We start from the raw sequence: 22408 nt of genomic DNA on the forward strand, positions 1-22408 counted from the left end.
TTGTTCAACTGCTCAACGTTGGGTGTGGGGTTTGACTGCCGAACATTCGCCACGCATCAAACCCCATTAGCGGAGGATGGCCTGCTAAAGTTTGACTTGGTTGGAAGTCTATTCCGTAATGACGGACAGTACCTCTTCCAATGACCACTTACCCCACAATAATGGCACCTTTCATTGTCAGCCTTATTCCTATATGAGGAATCCTGTCTAACCACAACCTGACCACTATCGTTCCCATTGTAACGAGTGGTCCAACGCTCATCCCAAGTGTGATTGACAGGTCTATGAATTAAAGCATACTCGTCCGAGAGTACGGCAGCCTCCGCGGCCGTCTTAACCTTGTGCTCATTTATAAAGGCAGCCAGATGCTCTGGTACAATGTTTTTGAACTGCTCCAATTCCACCAAATCACCCAGTTGTTCCTATAGAAGATTAATCGAGATTCAAAACACTTAGACTAATTTAAGAGAGAGAGAGTAAAATAAAACGAGGGGTCCGGAGCAAGAATTGACAAAATACTTTATCGTGCAGAAAAACAACAACGACAACAGCCTGAGTGGGTCTGCAGAGTCACTGCCCGAACATGGGTTCTAGCTTCTCCTTTATACACGCATACATACAAGAATTTCTTTGTCCCAATGGGGGTTTCCGCCCACGTCAATCTTCATCAATCATCAGTCTCAGAATATTGTCAACAAAAGTGATTTTGGACACCAGTCTGAGGCCAGCATGCATTAACTCTGTAGTCAAAATAATCATAGGGCTGAAGGCTGAGGTCAACCTGCTCATGTGTCCCACCATCTGTTCTGAATCCAGGCTTTGTAGGTATCATGTGTCTTTCCACTATTAGATATACAGACCTCATAATAATCATTGTTTACCATAGAATATACTCCTTAATTTCTACCACACATCCCCCCTTTTTTGTAAGATAAGATCACTACAAAAACATAAGTCGTTTAGGCTATGTTTTGCACTACATTTGATCATCATTAAAAACCTTTAACCATGTTCAAGAATCTCAACCTGTATAATTCTCAGGATTTTGAACATGTTTAAGGCAAAAAGATCTATCAAATGTCTAACATGTCTAACTAGATTTCACACATAACGCAGTATTTTAAGCATGCATTGAAAATTAGCACATCAGAATATATGACATAAAAATATGAAACTCAGAAAATGATATTACAAAAAATAAGTAAATAATAGAAATTAAAAACTAAAATTGTCAACAAGCTTGCATGGATTTGGATAGCTCTGATTTATCGTCATGTACTGGTATACTATATAACGTGGGGGGTTTGGGCACCGTAGTTGCTTCTGTTCGCAGCCACCATGCCCTGGAACCCATTAGTCCAATGTCCATTTGTTCACACGGTCTGAAATGGTTGTGGTTCCCATGGCGAGGTCACCAGTTAAGAGAATAGGACCTCCTTCTGATGTCCGATTCTCACATTCCGGTCTCCTCTCTAGTGTCACTCCAATCTATCTCCCCATAGAGCAGGGGTACCCAAGTAGAATTGATGAGGGGCCACAATTTTTTTTTTCAGTGACTCAAGGGGCCGGTCGGTATACGTGTGACTGAGGCCGATATATGCTCTGTTTTAGACGTAACGCGTAAGCACGTAAGATACATAACCCCCCCTTGCGCGGTAAAATATCCCCCCTTACGTGCTTAAGTGCGTCGGCCAAAATTCCTGACTATGCGACTAAAACACTACGGCCCTACGCAGCTCGCAAAGACTGTGATTGGCCAGCTAACCACATCCTTTCAGGAGTCTCACATTTCCGGTTTTACAGCATAATAGCGCCATTTTTAAAAGGCTGTGACAGAAGCGAATGAAGAATTTTGAAGAAGGAGAAGAAGAAAACACAAGAACGAATTATGATAATTATAAATATAAACAAGCCAGCAATTTCCACTTCCACGCCCACAGATTCGTTCGTTGCTCCCCCTACTGTTCTGGCGCAGAATCCCCTTGCAACACGCGCAATCCTTAAGGAACCTTAAAGGAACCGTAAATCAAAACTTGTCTAAAACAAGTCCCTTGTGTAAATTACGTGCTTACGTCTCTGCGTCTAAAACGACCCTAAATCGGCCTTGACTGCTGCTGAGATGGACTGTCTGCCTCGAGTTTGGGAGGGCTGGAGCGGTCTGTGGGCTGGAGTGCTATCTGTTTATCGTTGCAACCCCCAGCCTCATATTGAGATCGCGGCGCACGGTTTCAAAATAAGAGCGCCCAGCACGATTTTTTTTAATTTATTTTTATTTATTTTTTTTATAATTAAAAAAACTTTTCAAAACAGCTCGAGGGCCATTAATAGACACCCCGCGGGCCACAAAAGGCCCGCGGGCCGCTTCTTGAGTATGACTGCCATAGAGCGTCCTCTCCCACTCCCCCGACTCCTCTATGCCAGTCACCATGAGGGCCATCTCTTTAGAAAGCCTGGAGGCTATTACGGATCTGACTATGGGAATGCAGCAGCAGAAGATCAGACCCATCACTGTTAGTACTATTAAGAGCACTACACCTATCTTTGCGAACATCATTCCCCACATACCAAACTTTGTTTCAAGCCATCCAAACATTCCCTGATCATGGCCTGCATTATCCTTTAACTCCTTTCTTAAATGTTTTAGATTCTTCATCGCAAGTGTGAATGATCCATCTGGGGCAGTATTATTTGGAATGAAAGTACAACACATTTCACCTATATGAGCACAAACTCCCCCCTTTTCTGCTAAAAGCCAATCTAAAGCCTGTCTGTTCTGCCAAGCCACAGCTTTAAGAAGTATATATTCTCTCATATTTAATTTATACTTTCTGTTATAGCCCCATGCATCCCTGACGTAACTGTTAAACACCATTTCATTGGATTAAATTGGATATTTACTTCACACCGATTTTTCCTATGCACATGTTCATAATTCTGGCAGAAGGTTAATGCACATAACGGTTGGTTATCCGACATAACAGTAAACACAAATTCATTAACTCGGTTCTGCGGTGGTATCTGAGCATATAGGACAGTTTTCCCTTTCTTGTTGAATGTTCCTGAATGATTTTGGGCCGGATTATCCTGTGTTCCTCTCTGGCTTTCTTCAGTAGGCCTACCACCCCCTAATTCCTGGCCCTTCCAGGTTTGTGTTGTCCCCGTGGTTTCATCCTTCCTCGGGGTCTGTGCTTGTGCCAGCGAAATCTGGCACAACCCGTAAAGGATCAGAAACAGGCTCCCCGTTTTCAGCATCATCATGGTGCTGTATCTCTTGGCTCGACTGGATCTGGTCCTGGGGCAGCTGGTCAGCCCCACGTGTGTCTGCGTCTGGCTCCTCCTCCTCACGGTCGTCTCTGGCTTTGGGTTGAGCAGCTTTTGTGCAGTGGTTGAGATGATACCACGTGGAACTTCCTTCCACTTGGATGGCTGTTGGTGTTGCGCTGGTGACTTTGTATGGTCCTTCTCGTCTAGGCTCGTGGTCACCCGGCTCCACCCCCCTTGGTGGCTCCTTCTCCAACTTTGGAACTCTGCCTTTCTCTTGTTGAAAAATAAGCCTGTGTATGCCAGTTAGTTGTCCCATATAACATCTTAATTCAGTTTCCAATTGTTCTAATGGAGGTCCTTTATGAGGCCCTCGAACGACAGGTGAAGGCATGGGTCGACCCGTAAACATTTCATGCGGGGTTAGATGCGTCGTTCTGTTAGTTTTCATGCGATAACTCATTAGTGTCAGTCGTAATGCATTAGTCCTTTAATTTAGTACTCTAATTTAATTTTGTTAGTCTTTGTCTTAAGCGTCCGATTCCTCTCTCCACCATACCTTGTGGTTTGAGGAATGTAGACACAGCCTAATCTTTGTTTGACATGCAGATGTTAAATCACTTGTTCGAGTGTTTTCTGAATAAACGCTGCTCTGTCGCCTGAGCTAATTTGTGACGGGATTCCAAACCTTGGCATGACTTCTCTAGTCAGGAACTTGCTTCTACCTATCTGTTGAACACTGTTTTTTCCCAAATATTTCACACTCATTTAGTTGGATGTCAATCATTGTTTGCAAGTATGGTGAAGAAAAACCTTGTTTTCAAAAATTTTCCTAATTCTCCTCAATACCTCCCCCCTTGCGCAATGGTCAAAAACATGCGCATTAAATGATAAGCAAATCTAATAACGCCGTTGGTGCACCCAACGTCGAAAGTCTAACCTCAAGCATCAGCAAACTGAAACCAATCTTTTGGGAAGGGAAATCGAAACCAGTATGTCCAAATCCAAAACCCAATATGGGTGGGTTTACCATCAGCCGCCCGAAACCACGCTGTTCCGAAGTCATGCACTAAACCGAAAAAAAAAAACGTACATGCGTTGGTGGCCTTCTATACCACAAAGGTAAAATAAAATGAAATAAAACGCGACATGCCCCGTTTCAAGACGACCTCTGCTGCCAGAGCTGACATATCTGACTCCTGTTGTTCCCCCTCCACCTTTCATCAGCCGGCTTTCCCTTGCAGTTCCTCACTACATGTTCAAGTGAGCCAGTGCTCACAGTGACTCTGCCAAGTAATCGTGACTGTGCCTGATTTAGGTTGTCCCGGGCTTCAAGGTGGGATCTTACCCGTCGTTGGCTAACCAGCCTTCCACACTGGCTTACTGCAGGATGCCGTACCTGGGATACGATCAATCCCCGCCTATGTGGTGGTATAGATCGCAAAGTGGAGGGATGGAGACAGAGTCTTCAGCCGCATCTGCCTTATACAGCCATATGTGTGCGTAATGAATACACATCAGGGCGACTATAAAACAAAAGATAATTTATCAGAGTTAAAATTATTAAAGTGTTGCAGCAGTATTAGTGGCATTTGAAGGTAAACCCACTACTTCCGAATCCAATTTGACAACATAGCATGTATGACTCCTTCCCAGCAGATGTAGCGTCAATCCACCTATTGTCCTTAACTAGGGAGATGTGAAAGAAAACAAAAATCACAATATTAAAACTTGCATTTTCAATATTGGGCGACTCACTTTTGTCTTAACCGTTACTCAAAATCACAATTCTTTTCATAATCCTACCCGATTGCCCTTCACTATCTATCTAAATTGGACGACCTAATTAAACCTTTTATTCTACCTATTGCTTGCATTTAGTGTTTTCCATATTTTGATTCACTACTACCAAACCCAAATCCTCTATGTTGATCTTAACTAGTTTATTCAACACTGAATTGATACATTGTTTCTATTTAGTAATTAACCATATTGTTTTATCTGAAGTGTGCTTGGGTATCCCCTTGTGTACTCTGTCACTCGGAGTAGGCGTGGATTCTCCCCTACCTCGGCAGCCCTGACACACACACGAGAACAGGTTCACACACACCCTTTCTTATTTTATTTTACTTATTTATTTTAAATGACGTTTGTCATCGCGGATAACCTAAATTAGAAATTTGGATAACGTTTTATCATACTTATTTGGTCTAATTTTTAAGTATTGCCGATGGTTTTTTCTAAATTATAAGATCACTTTTAATAAATTGTCTATTACTTATCATAATCTCGAAGGAAATATTTTATTTGTGTTGTTATCTTGGCACCTAGACCTCGTCAGGTCCAAGCACCAAAATAACATCCACCTATCCACGCAGAGTCCATGGGTTGGGTCTGCTCCTCCTTTGATGAGTCACTTTACCCTGGCGCCATTGAACCCATTGACTCCTGTGGAGTGTGGTGTGCAGACAATTTTTTAACGCTGATTGCTCATGTTTTGGAGTCTAGATAATTATTCCTAAATCCTGTGATCACCATGTAACTTACTCAGGGACACATCAACACTCAGCTAGGAGGAGATGGGGATCGAACTAGCAACCTTTCGGTTACAAGACACCCTCTACTTCCTGAGCTAAACCGACCCCCAGCCTCCTCTCCGCTGATTTATTACCTCTGCGTCGGTCCGCATCCGCCCTTTTTGCTTTCTTTACATTCCTCTCCCTTCTTCCTTTGCTTTCACAAATCTCCATAACCATTTTCACTTTCAGTAATCCTTTCCTTTCCTTTCTGGTTTGTTCGTTTTTGGACACACTCCAAAACTAGATTATTAATCTTAAAAGGCCATCGAAAGATATGAATGTCCCCAAAGAAAATTCTAACCGGAAAGCCTTCTCCAATCTCATCGCCACTTCTCGTTGCCAATCCACACACTCTTCCTCTTCTCTGTCTCACTCTTCACAAATCACTTCATCTGACCCCTCTAACTCAACTCAATGTAACTCTTTCTCACTCACTACCTCACTCACTCCCTCACTCACTCACTCACTCACTCACTCACTCACTCATCCATTCGCTCACATATACAACTTAAAATAAGAATGGAGCTATACCTATGACTTGGAGCTGTCATAGGTATTAACTGCGTGTGTTCCGAGAATCCTAAAGTTTTGGTGAATTTTCCTGCCATGGGGAGGTGAGAGGCATATTTTGAACTTACGCAAGTGTAAGTGGCTCCAGTGTCAGCCATCATTGGCATGCCTCTATAATTGATCAGAACCTGCAGTATTGGTTCCTCATCAGCTTGTTTTGTGATCGCTACAAGCTGACCCTCCCCCTGTGGATTCTCTGAGCACCCCTAGTATCCCTGTCCCATAAAGGGACCTGCCTGGTAGCTACCTCCTTGTTCCTGCCTTCCCTGATAGCTGTTACCCTGTCCTTGCTGTGGTGGATAAGGGTTAGCCAAACAATTCCTCCTAATATGTCCTTCCATGTTGCACCCATAGCATATTAAAGGACCTTTGCGTTGTCCTTGGGATCCTTGTTGTTGATTGTTTCTATTCTGTACTTGGGACCCCTGTTGCTGATTCTGTCTATTTTTATTTGTGGGGTTTCCATAATTATGGATGTGTACATGCGTAACAGGTGGAGTAGGTGACAGTTGGCTCTGAGGCTGTTGTACTGGGAGAGAAAATGCCAATCGTGGATATTGGTTTTGAAGTGCGCCCTGCTGGGCGGCTTGCGATATTACAGCAGCTGGTTCTAAAACACCTGCCTGTCTCTTCTTAAATAATCTAAAAATCACCCGTCGGTATCCCAACGAAGCCCTTCTCAAATAAAAATGAATTCATCAACGGCAATGAATTCCAACCCAGCTTTCTGGGATACTCTCAGTCATCCAACAGGTAGGCCTACTTCAACCGACCTGCGGACCTGCACTGTCCTTCCTTCTTCCAGAAGACAGCCACAGGACTTTACAGAAGGCCTATTCAAACAAAACACCAAAACACCATAACAACAACTCGTGTCAAAATAGGGAGCCACAAAGCGTCTTGGTCATTTAGAACCACAGCGCCTAGGGCTTATGTGCGCGCGCACGTCAATCTCTTCCGGAGCTCCCGTCTCTCTCTCTCTCTCCCTTTAGGTTCGTTTGACTGAACACTTTACCCGTTCACCAAGCGTTCAGACGGGGCAAAAACAAATCAACCAACCATTAAATTAGTGGTAAGCCAACTTACCGGGAATAGTTTTGTGCGCTTGGTTGTGTGATTCGTCCGCGCCCCGCCTTGCAGCCCGGCAGTTGGGCTGTCTCTTTCCAGTCCTGGTCGCGACGCCAATATATAGAAGATTAATCGAGATTCAAAACACTTAGACTAATTTAAGAGAGTGAGAGTAAAATAAAACGAGGGGTCCGGAGCAAGAATTGACAAAAGACTTTATCGTGCAGAAAAACAACAACGACAACAGCCTGAGTGGGTCTGCAGAGTCACTGCCCGAACATGGGTTCTAGCTTCTCCTTTATACACGCATACATACAAGAATTTCTTTGTCCCAATGGGGGTTTCCGCCCACGTCAATCTTCATCAATCATCAGTCTCAGAATATTGTCAACAAAAGTGATTTTGGACACCAGTCTGAGGCCAGCATGCATTAACTCTGTAGTCAAAATAATCATAGGGCTGAAGGCTGAGGTCAACCTGCTCATGTGTCCCACCATCTGTTCTGAATCCAGGCTTTGTAGGTATCATGTGTCTTTCCACTATTAGATATACAGACCTCATAATAATCATTGTTTACCATAGAATATACTCCCTAATTTCTACCACATTCCAAGGTTGCTACATTGACTGCGGAACACCAGCGGTTAAAATAACCAACAAGGTCTCTGGCCACCTCAGAGTATGTTTGCCGGTCACCTTTTCTCCAATTTCTAAAATGCTGTCTGTAAAACTCTGGCACTTGTTCATAAGCCCACAATACTGCTGCCTTCACCGACTTGTAGCACCTACGCTCAACCACTGACAACGCCACATAAGCATCCTGGACGAGCCCCCATATGTGACATGCTGGCTCCATGCATGCAACATGAACCGGGGAGACCACGCTATTTCCACAAAAATAAGTAATTTATTATATAATAAACATAATAAGAAGAAGTGTGGTGCAAGTCAGTATAAATGTAAGTAACCAAAAAGTTAATGTAAATATCAGTCCATGTGCATACAAAGGAAGACATGGTAAAGCAAATGCTGGGAGGAGGGAGAAGCCTCGTCTGCTGTCTGGGCAGGCTCTTTTTACTGCCACCGGTCCATCCCACACCTGCCGACAATCTCCTAATCAGGTGGGAGAGAAACACAGGCATACACAGCAGGGGCGGGTCAAAGACCCAACTGGGTCGTCACAGACACAAGAGCTCTCAGAATTAATATTTGACTCCTCCTCACATTGTCTAATATGCGAGGGGAATAGTCACACAATCACACTCACTCTGACAAAGCACCTAGAACCGAGTGTGTCATAGAGAGGCGCGACATGTCTCTTAGGTAAAACCTAATAAAAGAGCATGGGGAAGCCCAGGAGGCTGCTGTGCTTTTATCCTCCATAGGCATCCCTCTTTGCAGAGCGACAGTGGACGATATTCCTCTGGTCGAGTGAGCTCTGATAGTCTCAGGCGGCTCTGCCCCCGCTGACACATAAGCCTGTGTGATAGCATCACACAGACAATGCGACAGCCATTGTTTCGTCAGGGGGAGGCCCTGGGAATGTTCTCTGTAATGCACAAATAACTGTTGAGATTTGCGCAGAGCCTCCGTGCGCTTCACATAACAGGCAAGCGCACGTACGGGGCACAAGAGATGGGCTGTTGCCTCCTCCTCAGATTGATGAGGAGGGAGAGAGAAACCATTGAGTGTTATTACTCTCGATCTGTACAACCTTGGAGTCCAAATTGACAGTGACCTCACTTTTAACAGCCATATCAAGTCAGTTTCTAAATCGGCTTTCTATCATTTAAAAAACATTTCAAAATTAAGAAATCTCATGACAAAATCAGATCTGGAGAAGCTCATTCATGCCTTTATTTCTAGCAGGCTTGACTACTGTAATGGTCTCCTCACAGGCCTACCCAAAAAAAATATCAGGCAGCTCCAGCTGATCCAGAATGCAGCTGCTAGGGTCCTTATGAAAGCTAAGAGGTCAGACCACGTTACACCCCTACTGAAAGCTTTACACTGGCTCCCTGTCAGTCAAAGAATAGATTTTAAAGTATTGTTGCTTGTTTTTAAATCACTAACTGGAATGGGGCCCACTTATCTCGTAGACCTCCTCCAATACCACACCCCCACTAGACCTCTTAGATCTCAAGACCAACTGTTTTTAACAAAACCAACTGTGAGAACCAAAAGCGGTCAAGCTGCCTTTAGTTTTTATGCTACTCAGCTGTGGAACCAGCTGCCAATTTCAATCAGAACTGCACCCTCTATTGACAGTTTTAAAACCAGTATCAAGACCCATCTATTTTCTGTTGCCTTTTCTTAGACTAATTTTTTTTTTTTTTTTTTTGTTTAATATGCTCTCCCTTATGCATAACCCTTTATTCACTTTATTTATGTTTTTTTATCTGATTTTATGTATTTTAATTTTTAGATATTTTGTCTTGTCTTCCTTTTATTATGGAAAACACTTCATTGTATTTGTGTAAAGCACTTTGGGTTGCCATTGGCATGAAATGTGCTATATAAATAAAAGTACCTTACCTACCTTACCTTACAAGCTAGTAATACTCTTAGGTGTAAAAGCCGGGTTCGGGCGTAATATGGCCGAACTGCTGTCCCCTTGTATTCTAAGACAAGAAGGGGCTACAGAGAGTGCAGACAGGTCGCTCACTCTCTTAGCTGACGTCAGGGCCTGCAGCAAAGCTGTCTTGGCTGACACAAACTTGAGGGGCATCCGGTCAAGAGGCTCAAATGGGGCTTTAACCAGTGCGTGCAGCACCAGTGTTAAATCCCATTGTGGAGTGAGAGACCGCGTCACGGGTCTCTCTCTCCTCACACCTTTTAGGAAGTGCTTCATTAAGGGGTGACTAAAAACAGTTTTATCCCCGAAGCCTTCGTGGCATGATGAAATAGCAGCCGCGTACGTCTTAACCGTGCTAAAGGCCAGCCCTCTTTCCATCAGCGTCTGAAGGAAAGAGAGCACACTCCGTCGGGAAAGACGTGCTATGCGTCTGACAGCACGTCAGACGCATAATGAGGCATAGTCTATGCAATGAGGCATAGACTATATCGTGCTTCGCCCTTTAACCCAATAGCGATAGCCTTAAAGTCCATGGTGCAGGTTAACCGGAAGTTTCGATTAATGGGTACATAAAGCACTCAAAATATGTATTTAAAGTTAGAAATGTCTCAAATTATGTTAAAGTCCAGTTTTTGTCGTTTTTGGTTAGTAACGGTTATTTTTTACGCAATTCGGCGATGACGTCACGAGAGGTAGACGCTAGAACTAGCACTATGGCGTCTGACGGGGATGAGACAGTGATTATGTCGTTGGCTCAGATAAGTACCCTAAACTTAGTCAGAAGATCTAGAAATAGATGGCTATTATGCCTTCTATTTCTTCTAAATATGGGCTAGCTTGACAGTCCCACCTGTGAACCCCTAGTGTTTATTTCTAAGCTTTTACCTCTTTCTCCGGTGAAAATGTTGTTTGCAAACGTAGCCGACGCCGAGTAGGCTGGTCATGTCTTCAGTGTGATTATTTTTGATAGTGCTAACTAGTTTTCCTTGTGATTGATAGTAGTAAGCGTGTCTGTGTCACTGTGTTTGGCAGGTGTCTGTGTGGGCGGTGTCGTCCCATGGAAACTGGTGGAGAGCTTGTGTTGTAGGGAGGTGAGCGCGTTTTGGTCGCTGGTCGAGGAGCTCACCCCGCGGCCAGCAGATGTAACGTGCCCAATGACGCAGCATCCTGGATTTGAGGCATGCTGCCTGAATCTGTTTGTGCTAAAAATAGCATACTCACACTTCAGGCAGGATCATGGTCCCCTTCAAGCCAGCACGCACGAGTATGTTCATGGTTTATGTTTACTTTACAAATCTTTTTACACCGAGTCCTTTGAACCAACAGTTATAGGTGACAGGAGATGTGTTGCATACACAATAAACATGCATAAGAAACAGGCTTAAAATGACGTTTCCAACCTACCGTACTTACAGAGAGTTTTAAACTTAAGAATCTTTCCTACTTATCCCTAGGCCATACCGGTACACTGCGTACAGGCAGGCTATACGCTGGGCTTATGGCGTTTTAGGGAGGAGTATAAGGAAGCCTCTACCCTCTTGTGTGGTTTCAACCATCAGCCAGCAATTCCAGAATGGTGACCAGACCTATCAGGGCTTTCAATGGCCTTGTTTGGATGAAAATGAATAAAAATAATTGTTATGCCTATTCTGTTGTGATCATTCAATTGCCCTTAAAATGTTATAAAGTACACAGAACACATGAATTTTGGATAAAAAAAACAGTTTATTGGCATTGCTTGTAATGGTTACTGAACAAAGACACAGGTTGGAATTAAATCTATATAAAAAAATGGTTAGGCACAAAACATACAAGGAACACTGATGAAGGGCTAGACCCGCAATGTTTAATTAGGGGTCCAAGCCAACAGGTTGGATCCCTATTGTTTTTGTAAGGATTTTTTTTATACTTCCCCCCGTACTTGTGGGACTACAGCCCAAACCGTAAATGGTGCACACGCGCCAATTGCATGACTAGATCCAGAATCGGCACCGCTACTCAGATAACAAAATCCAGACACGCCGGCCACTAGGTGGCGCTATACCAAGGAATACGCGTTTGGGGCTATAACTCCCACACCGAACCTCCCACATTCAAAAACTTGTACCCACATATTCACTGGAGTCTGCTGCGTCTTTTGGCCTAGGCCACGCCCATTTGCGTCCATAATTTTTTTTCGCAAAATCGCGAAAACCGCAACAGTTTTTTCGCTACTCCTCCCACATTTCTTGACCAATTGAGACAAGACTTTGCACACGGCATCTTCATTCGCATACGCAATGAAATTATTCAACTTTACTTTGATCCGACCTTCGACGACGAAACTGTAGCGTTTTGAATATTTGTTTATAAGCTAAATTAGACGTGGAATATCAAAAATCCAAAAAATACCAAAATTAGACATCGGATCAAGTCCAAATTTTTCACACATGTCGATGCTCCACTTAATGGCGTTCGATAAAAAATTCGGAAATTTTCGCCATAAGGGGGCGGAATAATCGAGGAATTTGTATATCTTCTAATTGGCCAAAGGAATGTTCTTCAAACTCAAGGGAAACCATCAAGGGGCAATCCCGAGCCTATATAGAAAATATGGCCAAGAATTATTAATGTGGGCGGGAGTTATTTGGCAAAGGATAATTCTCTTTGGAAAATTTCGCCACAAGGCGGCGCCAAAAAACGACGACAATGTCTATCTCCTATTTGGCCATGGAATGTTCTGAAAACGCGTTTTAGGCTATAACTCCCACACCGAAGCTCCCACAGTCAAAACCTTTATATCCACATGTTGTTCACGGTAGCGTTTTGAATACTTGCTTCGCGTTGTGCCGGCGAAATGCACATTTCTTGTCGCGTTGTGCCGGCGAAATGCACACTTCTTGGACCCCTGCATAACTGCTTGCAGTTCTAGTTCTAATTCTAATTAATTCTGCAATAGTGTGGTCATACCCGAGGGTCAGTTGATGGTTCTCTTTCTCTCACTCACACACACACATACTATTTATGTGTGCATGTATGCACACATAATGTATGCATGCATGTATGCATGCATACATGCAGTGATACATGCAAAAGCACATCAAGCAGACACACAGTGAGCCCAGACAACACCGCACACAGAGGTTGACAAGGCACAGGTAAAATGATTGCCAAATTATTTTGAATTACATACAAAGAAATTTCATGCAAATAATAACTAAATCATTGGACTTGTCCGTGGAAAAAAATAATAATGGGAAATTAGGTTTTCTTGAAGCGTGACTGCCGGGCTAGGTAGAGGCTGACGGCCTCCTCCTTAGGAATCTGTTTGAAGGATTTGGCGATGGGGGCGGGTGCATCGGAGGACAAATTGGCGCTAACCTCTCGAAGAACCGCGGGTGAATTGACGTAGCTCTCCCGAAGGGCCTTCATTAATGATGTTGCATAACCTGCAGACATAATAATAACAATATTAATTATAATAATAATAATATTACTTCATAAAGATCATTGTCACTGATCACCGATGTCTCGTGCGCCATCTCAAAATATGATAGAACTGCATGACACTGCTTACCGTATGAGGCTGCCTCTTTGATGGGACGCACCACATGGGCACCTTTTCTGAAGCGCGGATACCGCACGCAGTACTTCTCCGTCCCGTCACTTCTCCGTACTGTCTCGCGATTGGCATTGTGATTTGTTACGTATTTTAAGAACCTAAGCTACCCACACATAGACCCTATGAAGCAGGACCAAACATATAAGCCATAAATACTATACATAGCCACAAGGGGAGCCAGACCTTATTGAAGGCTGCTCCACCACAGAAGACATCACCTTTAATTAGGTGAAGAAGCCGAAGCCATTACGTCACCAACTTCAACAGGCCACACACGTCTGAGGTAAGTAGAAACCATTGTCTTAAAGATTACATCTGCAATAGGATTGGTTATAAGAACATTTAGGTGTAAGTTTGTTTTAGCCACCGTCCGGTCGTGCTGCTCCAGAGGCCTAGACCTCGACTTAAAAAGCATAACAACACGTGTAGATCAACGGTTGCAACGAACTCTGAAGGCCCTCCCTGCCCCCTTCTTTACACTTGAGTTGTTTTGAGTACTCGTCGTTAAATCGTTCTTGGTACTGGTTGAGAGGTGAAGTCCTCCACTATCGGTCTCTGTATAAATCGGGCCAAAATAGTATATTAACGAGAGTTATCTTTCACTTCTCCGCTGAGGCCGGCACGGTCTGTGTTCCTAAGCAGTAGCACCATAGCGGACGTTCGGAGTGAATACTATCTTGTCTGCCGATCCGCTAAATTCCACCCTAAACTGCATGCTTACATTTTACATTCAAGTCTGTTGGTATTTTGTTATTAAAGACGATGAATTATTAAGGTAAAAGACCCCCTGACCCCCTACGCTCGTAAATTCCCCACCGCCCCCCCCTCCAGGCCACCTACACACGAGTACCCCCCCACCCCACCCCTCTAACGCCTCCCTCCCCTTGAAACCTTTTCATCTCCATCTTAAGATCCCGTCCAACACCCCACTCCCCCCCCTCCGCACCCCGTTCGTGGATCTAACTTCAAACACTCTCTTCCCCTCACTTCCTTATTCATATTGCTGTTAGAAGAAGGCCACTCGCCTTTCTATTGTTAGTTAAATTGAAGTTCTTTTCTTATTGTTCTTTCTCCCCCTTGCCCCCTCCCACCCCTAACACCTAGTCATGTTTTGGAACCAGAATGTAAATTTAGTATATGTGTTTGTATATTTGGGGGTCTGTGTGTCTGGGTGCTGAAATACAGGGAGCCAGTCCCTAGTTGATATCGGCAAAACACGCAAATATTTGTGTAGGTTGTAATCAATGTTTTTTGATTCACCAACATTAATAGTTTAAACGATCTGTAAATGTTTACATTTGTACTAAATTTGTTCTTTCTCTTCAGGCCTTTTCAACCCAAGCAGTGATGGATGCCCGGCATTCATCATTTTAATTGTTTACATTACTACAAACTACGCCAATCTTAATATTCTCTCTCTCTCTTCAGGAAATAGCAGTATATGCAGTCACGAATGCCTAACACTCAGACATTATGTTTTTCAAGGTTGCTGGGCCCTTCTGTCTGTTTTCATGCGTTTTGTGTATCAAAACAGGAGTGCAATAGACACGGGTTGTGTCATGCACATTGATATTAGGGAACCAGGATGGTTCAAATAGACACGGGGTTCAACTGCTAAAATAATATGTTTAATTAATAAATGATGCACATGGTTTTAACCGGTGCACAAGGCGGGAGTTAGCTCAACTGCTGTAGTACAATTACAATAACATTTGTTTCAACCGATAACTTCTGAATTTTTCTTTTAGGTTCAGGTTTTGTTTTGTTTATAAAATATCACCATATATTTAATACCCAGATGTGCATAATTGTTGTGAGTTTGGATGACTCTTTATTCTACCTAGTTTAGACGGTTTTGATTGACCTAGCTCAAAATTCACCAGGTGTCAGACGTAGGATTGTGGCACTCCTTGGGAGCCCCCGAGCCACACGTCAACTGCACCAGGTGTCAAGACGTAGGATTGTGGCACTCCTTGGGAGCCTCCGAGCCACGCGTCAACCGACTCGTTCCTGCAGTGTTCTGGAGTGGTGACGGTGGAGCTCAATGGGAGGCTCCGGGAGAGTTGACAATCGCGGGCTCACACGGGGAGTGGTGACGGTGGGGCTCATGGGGAGGCTCCGGGAGAGTTGTCAATCACGGGCTCACACGGGGAGAAATCAAGTAAGTCAGTAAGTCAGAAGGTTGAATTAATGTATCGATTTGATGTTGACCAACAAAAAACTAGATAATTATAATAATATATACTGTTGTATGTAATGGTATAGTTAGGTCTGGGACCTGCGTAGCTAAAAAAACTGTTTTGGAAATAGTAATGGACGTGTCCGGGACATAAAATAAGTAAAGATAAAACTGGGTTTTACTTTACTTCAGTTTGCTAAGACACATGCACGTTTGATGTGGTATGCAAAAGGTGGCGCAATAGGATGTTGTGCAGAGAATTAGGCGTATGCACGTTTGATGTGGTATGCGATGTACATAGGAGTGAATCAAAGTGTGGACAACATCAAATGCGAGCAATAGGTAGAATAAATGAAGATTAGGTCATCCAATATACATAGTTAGTGTAGGACAATCGGGTAGTATGATGAAGGTAACTCCTGGTTATTATGAGATACGGTTAACACAGAAGTGATATTGAACATGCAAATTTTAACATTGTTATTTCCCTTTTACATCTTTTTGGTTATAGATAAGAAATGGATTAGCGATACATCTGCTGGGAAGGGAACCTATATGCTAGGGTTCTCAATTTAGATTCAGAAGTAGTGGGCTCACCTTTCAAATGACACTGCTGCTGCTGTAACGCTTTGATACAACGTCAGCGTTTCATAGTATGATATTTTTTTAATTCTGATAAGTTGCGACACATGGGTATACTGACTCGTGTATCGTTTAAGGTTTAGTGCATTTGAGAACAGTGTGGTCTCAAGACGGCTGCATAGACCCACCAATATCGACCTTTGGTTTTGTATACTGGTTTTCATTTCTCTTCACAATAGATTGGTTTATATACAGATTATTAAGGAAAGGAACTTCAACTTGGTTGCACTACGGCGTTGTTAGGTTTGGTTGTCATTCAATGCGCATGGCTGAAGCAACGCGCAAGGAGGGAGTGTGTAGTGTGAAATTAAATCAAAGTAGATACTGTTAAACAATTAAAATTAGAATTAAAGGAAATATGTTTTTGAACAACTAACTGCTGTACATGAGTTTGTATTTCTACAATAGAAACAAAAGTTCCAGGACCAGATGCAGACACACCCGGAGCCTACAAACTACCACCGCCTAGCAAGGACTAACAGTCACATGAGGAGATCAAATAACAGCAGGATTTGAATCGGTTCTGTTTTGGTTGTCCACCATTAGAAAAATATTGTTTGTATAAATAACATATATCATAATCAGCAACAGTTCGTAAAGTTTTCCACGAATAAGGTTAAAAGAATATATAAGGTATGGATATGTTATTGACCGAGCAAGGAGGGGTGTATGCGATGATAGGCACAACATGGTACTTTTATCCCCAATAACACAGCTCCGGATGGGTTGGTGACCAGGGCGCTGGCAATGATTACAATCCCTCAGGTTCGAATTGGCAGAGAACTCCGGCATTAATGACCCTTTCACAGGATGGATGGAGAATATGTTTCGGAGGTGGAAAGGCATGATCCAGTAAGTGCCCGTCGCGGGAATAATGGCAGAGACCGTGTTAATTGTCACCGGCTGCCGTTTGTATTCCCTGCGCACGAGGGCTACTGCATCTGCTGATCACCACAGCAGTGAGCGCTACAGAAGCGCCAAGTGCCATTCAGGCTTACATGGGGATCAGATATGATCCGATGAAAGTGAACGATACATCACCTGAGGGGCCCGACCCTATCCAGCTGTAATATGTAGAATAGTCAACACCTATACTATTCTAGTAGAAGCACCTGTGTCTAAAATAATCAATATCCTGGATTTACTTGAATAACTAATTATTGAACCACCAAGACGGGTTGTGTTTGTTATTATATAGTATTGTTTGGTTGCGAGTGCAACCCGTTATTTCTGTTTCGCTGCATTGATAATGTTACTGTTGATCTTCTTTGAGACGGTGGTTTACAGATTTCCTGTTGCTGACACGATGACGATTGAACGCCTGAAGGAGGCTCCCATGATGTGAAAGTAACCTCTCTAGGAGCTGAGTTGATGATTTATCCTACTTTGACTATGATTTCGGTGTGGTAAATGGTGTTTATGATTTAAAATATTATTGTATGGTCATCTGAGATGACCAAGGAGGGATTGTTAAGTATTTTAAGAAGCTGCATTACCCTCACATAGCCACAAGGGGAGCAAGACCTTATCGAAGGCTGCTCCCTCCACAGAAGGCAGCACCTTTAGATAGGTGAAGAAGCCGAAGCCATTACGTCACCCCGGCCACGCCCACTGCATAGGCCACGCCCACTTGACGTCCTTTATCGGAGGACGTCAAGTGAAGCGGCCAGAGATCAATAGGTAGACGGCAGAGAGCCACCCGGGCCTAAGCCCGGGGGCTTGAAGTAGATCACGGTATTTTCCTCTCCACGCGTTTGATACAATTCCCTCCCTTAAGCTTCATAGTTACCATACCGAAACATGCCTACTTTGTAACAAATAAAGTGAGTTAAAAGCAAACCGGGATTGGACAACTTTCTTCGAAGAATACTGCAATAATTATAATGCAGCGCCGCTAAGAGAAGCCTACAAAATATCACATTTGAGAAAACCTTTGAAACTTGGTGTATGTATGACAAAATACTACAATAGGCATGTTAATAGGTACTATTATTACTATAAAAGGCATAATAATTGGCAATGTTATTCCATTGGATAGCACTGACCTGCTATACATCCCAAGGTATGAAAACCCTGTGTGCTTGGGCGCGAAGTGCAAGATGAGGGAGTGGTAAGCCTCAAGGGAGAAGGTCTGGTGCTGTGGAGACAGCTGTCGAACATCTTTCAGTAAGGCAGTCCTCATCATTATGTTCTCCAACTTGACTGCTGCCAATGAGCCTGCAAAGACCAAGACAGGTAGGCAGGGAGGCAGACAGACACACAGACAGAAAACGTAGGAGTAAAAACCTAGGAGAAAAAAACCACAAACATCCAGCTTCAGTGCAATTCAGATATTTACATTCTATACTGCATTTTTATTGTAAATACCTGGCGATGTCGGTCCGTGATCAGCGTTGCCAAATGCAGGTCGTTTCCCCTCAGCAGGCCAACACTGCGCTTGAGCCCTTCAAGCTCACACCATGAGCTGTTGGGGACCTCTGAGCTCTGCAACATGACATAACAGTGTAAGTGTAGAATGCTGGTGGTGTTGAAGGAGGCGTTAATGAACCGAAGCGTTGCTGGTCCAGGCATTATGATACACTACTCTAGTTAGGCAATACACAATAAAGCTCTATGCATGGTTGTACTAGTGGAAAGATGTTATATTAAGATACAATCCTTTTAACAAATTGCAGAGTTCATTTCTTTGCCTAATAACATCAGGTTTACCTGAACAAGCTGAACATCCACCACCTTGTTCACTCTGTCCTCTATCAGAGAGTATGACCCATACTTTGCGCAGTGCCCAGGAGAATCTGACCTGGAATTAATTACAATTTAAGTTGTAATAAGTTGTAAAAAGTTTCAAGTTTTTAAAACCATGGTCTGTAAAGACAATCCACCATGTCCTTTACTGGCTGCAAATGCCAACTAAAGCCACCCTAAATGATAACAAATAACAAAATCAAAACGTGGAACTGGTCTAGTTCTCACATTGGTTTAACTGCAGTCACCAGCAAGAACTAGCCCGCCATCCATTGCCCGTAGGTCACTAAAATTCTTGGCTTGATCATTCTGCCAGGCCTGAACGATTACAGGGATGGTGTAGTGGCGCTGATGGCGAAAGAAATTGCTCGCACTGATGCACTGCAGGCCAAACAAGGAAAACATTCTTAGTGTCTGTGTGGCCAAACATCCAGTAAAATGAATGGCCCCACTTAACAGGAGGTTGCAGGTTGGCATGTTCCTGTGGAGCATTGGCTGGTTTTGCCAGAAACGGTGGTAGCCACATGATGCACAGACCTAGATATGTAAGAAAAGAAAAGAAAAGAAAACAGAGTAATCAACAGTATATCAGGATTCAATATAGAGTAAGTACTGTACATTACTGGTCAAAGGTTTCATATTTTCAATGAAACACACGTGACCAATACAGTATAACACTCAAATATGATGGCATCCCAAACCAGCAGACTAAAGCCAGCCTGGTAGGCTACATACATTGTAAATTAACTGGCAAGACAGTCAGAGTTATCAGATTGTAATTAGATATTCTGATTTTCTAATCAGATGGCCGCGTAAACAAAACTGCATAAACAAAACTGTACCTGCTTGATCTTAACAAAAGTTCCTTCCTGCTGCACGATGCTACTATCCGACCTCTCACAACAGGCCGGACAGATGGCAAAAAGGCCCATCGGCTCCTCTTGGCAAACAATGAATTTGTCAATGCAACTACAACAACAAAAAATGAGGGGGAGGGGGCGGTGTCATTCAAACTAACAAAGCATTGAGCATTCAATATGGTCTATGTTGGTTTTAGATTATCTCACTTGTGGTGGGGGTCACACGTGTAAGGTGGCTCCTCATCAAACAATTCCTCCTCATCCATCGGCTCTTCGGGCACCCACGAAAAGTCACTGACGACAGTGGCATTATCATCATCATCGTCAACTGTCTGTTCAGGACTAGCGAGGGGAGTGGAGGTTTGTGGGCTGAATGAAGTCTGTGTGCCCACGCTAACCATCTTTGGCTTCAGGTTAACCTGCACAGCTGTGGCAGAGGCAGTAAACATACCCAAACATATGACAATCATGGCAAATCTAAGCGGCTATGTTTTGGTGTAGGCTATGTATTCATTTCATCAATGTGTATGGAAATGTCCTGCTTGCAATGTTTTAGACATAATATCTACCCCTTAAAATACCAAAGATTTACAGTGAGACCATCGGGGGGGCTTCAAATAACATTGTGTCCCAGCGTCAGAAGTGGAGGAGGGCAAGGGCTGATCCCCAGTATCGACTCTCTCCACAGTGTCTACACTGTCCACGGTCTCCTGGTGTGAGGCATCTGTCAACATCTTCCGAAAACAAATATAAAAAAGTATATTAGTATAAAGTATAGTATATATAAGTATATAAAAAAGAAATGCAAGGGTGTAGTGGTGAAATAAGAGGTGGGTAAACTATGAATACTTAGATCAGTGATTCGCAACCAAGGGTAGTGCATTTACTGTATTGGGAGGTAGCTAAACTCTTAAGTGAGAAGCGGATAAACTCTGTTTCTGAAATTTCAGAGGTGGGTAAACTGCGTTTACTTGCGTTTAGCCTCCACTACAGCCCTGGCGACACGGTCACGGTCAAATATATGTGAAAGAGAACCGTAGCAGTCTAGCACTAACACAAAACGCAAACACACTGTTGTGAAAGCCGCTTGATGATGACGATCACTGATCAAAACACTAGCCATGAAGCTTTCATGACGATATGGACATTTACTTCAGGGCAATTTTGTTTTGGCTCATATTCGTGAATCACAAAATATGCTCTTCTAATGTCAGACTGATCATGCTTGTAGTGGAGGCTGTGTCAAAGGGAACACGGTATGCAAAATACACAAAGAGCTAGCTAACGCGCAGCTTGTAATTAACAGCTATAGCATGATGCATACCGTGCCAATCTCTCGCTTGCGGCAGACGGTGTCTCTCGACCTCGGGACAGGGCAGGCAGAGTGGTTTGCATGCACAGACGGCACGGCGGTAGGAATTAACTTCGCCGTCCTCTTATTCTTTAAACCAAGTGAGACCATCTTGGCATCCCCTGAGTGGTAATCCTCCTCCTTGAAATGCGCGCTGCATATTCTTGAGTACCCGGTAACAGAGCTAGCTGAAAAATCTGCCCACATAACCTTGACAAATTGCACCCAGCTTCGGAGGAGGGCTCAGAGGGTTTTTAGCACTGGTGGTCATGTAGCGACACATTTTAGCAACTTACTTTCTCTCTCTCTCTCTCTCTCTCTCTCTCTCTCTCTCTCTCTCTCTCTCTCTCTCTCTCTCTCTCTCTCTCTCTCTCTCTGTCTGTCTCTCTCTTTCCTTCTTTCTTCGATCTTCCGCTTCACTCGCTACTGCTAGAATCAATGTAACTTTGCAACCGTGTAGGGTAGCCTACTGCCAACAACTGCCAAACTCGCTGTGTATTTTTCTTCTTTGATGTTGGTTACGTGACGATGTGCCGCGTGCTGCGCAATTGACGTTACGCGCTGTACATTTTCTAAAAGGAGCTACGTAAAAAAAAAAAAGAATTAGGAGAAGGATTTTTATTGCAGCGGCGGAGAAAATTCAGCAGCGGCGACGCGCCGCTGCTGTGTGAACGTGGGGGAAACACTGAATCTGACACTGTCACTCTCTCACTAGCGGCTTCGGCTGTCGTCCAAAAGCGGAGTACCTTATGTGACGTCATGCAATGCATTGTGGGAGAAATAAGAATCATCGCTAACCTGTGGCTAATAACCACTAATATATCTTTTCCTTATATTTATTTTTTGTGATACCCTACAACATCAAATACAATGGATAATTGTTTAAATGTTTATTACCAACTAGAAAATTGCCAGAAAATAAAAACCTGCACCATGCACTTTAAAAGAGATGGGATCACAACTAGGGCTGCTCGATT

The 22408-nt window shown here is 43.5% G+C and overlaps 1 protein-coding gene across 1 annotated transcript; it reads right to left on the bottom strand.

Annotated features, from left to right (window-relative positions):
- Nucleotides 1–18659: 18659 nt before the first annotated feature.
- LOC115541711 (uncharacterized) lies at nt 18660–21295 on the bottom strand. Its single transcript, XM_030353556.1, has 6 exons — nt 20288–21295; nt 20063–20189; nt 19459–19757; nt 19185–19275; nt 18843–18959; nt 18660–18692 (listed from the first exon to the last, which is right to left on the bottom strand). Exons 1-6 carry the CDS (start codon nt 20548–20550, stop codon nt 18660–18662), a joined length of 930 nt encoding a protein of 309 aa, XP_030209416.1. The 5' UTR covers nt 20551–21295.
- Nucleotides 21296–22408: the final 1113 nt, after the last annotated feature.

Source organism: Gadus morhua, chromosome 4, assembly GCF_902167405.1.
Source record: "Gadus morhua chromosome 4, gadMor3.0, whole genome shotgun sequence".
Classification (NCBI taxonomy): Eukaryota; Metazoa; Chordata; class Actinopteri; order Gadiformes; family Gadidae; genus Gadus; species Gadus morhua.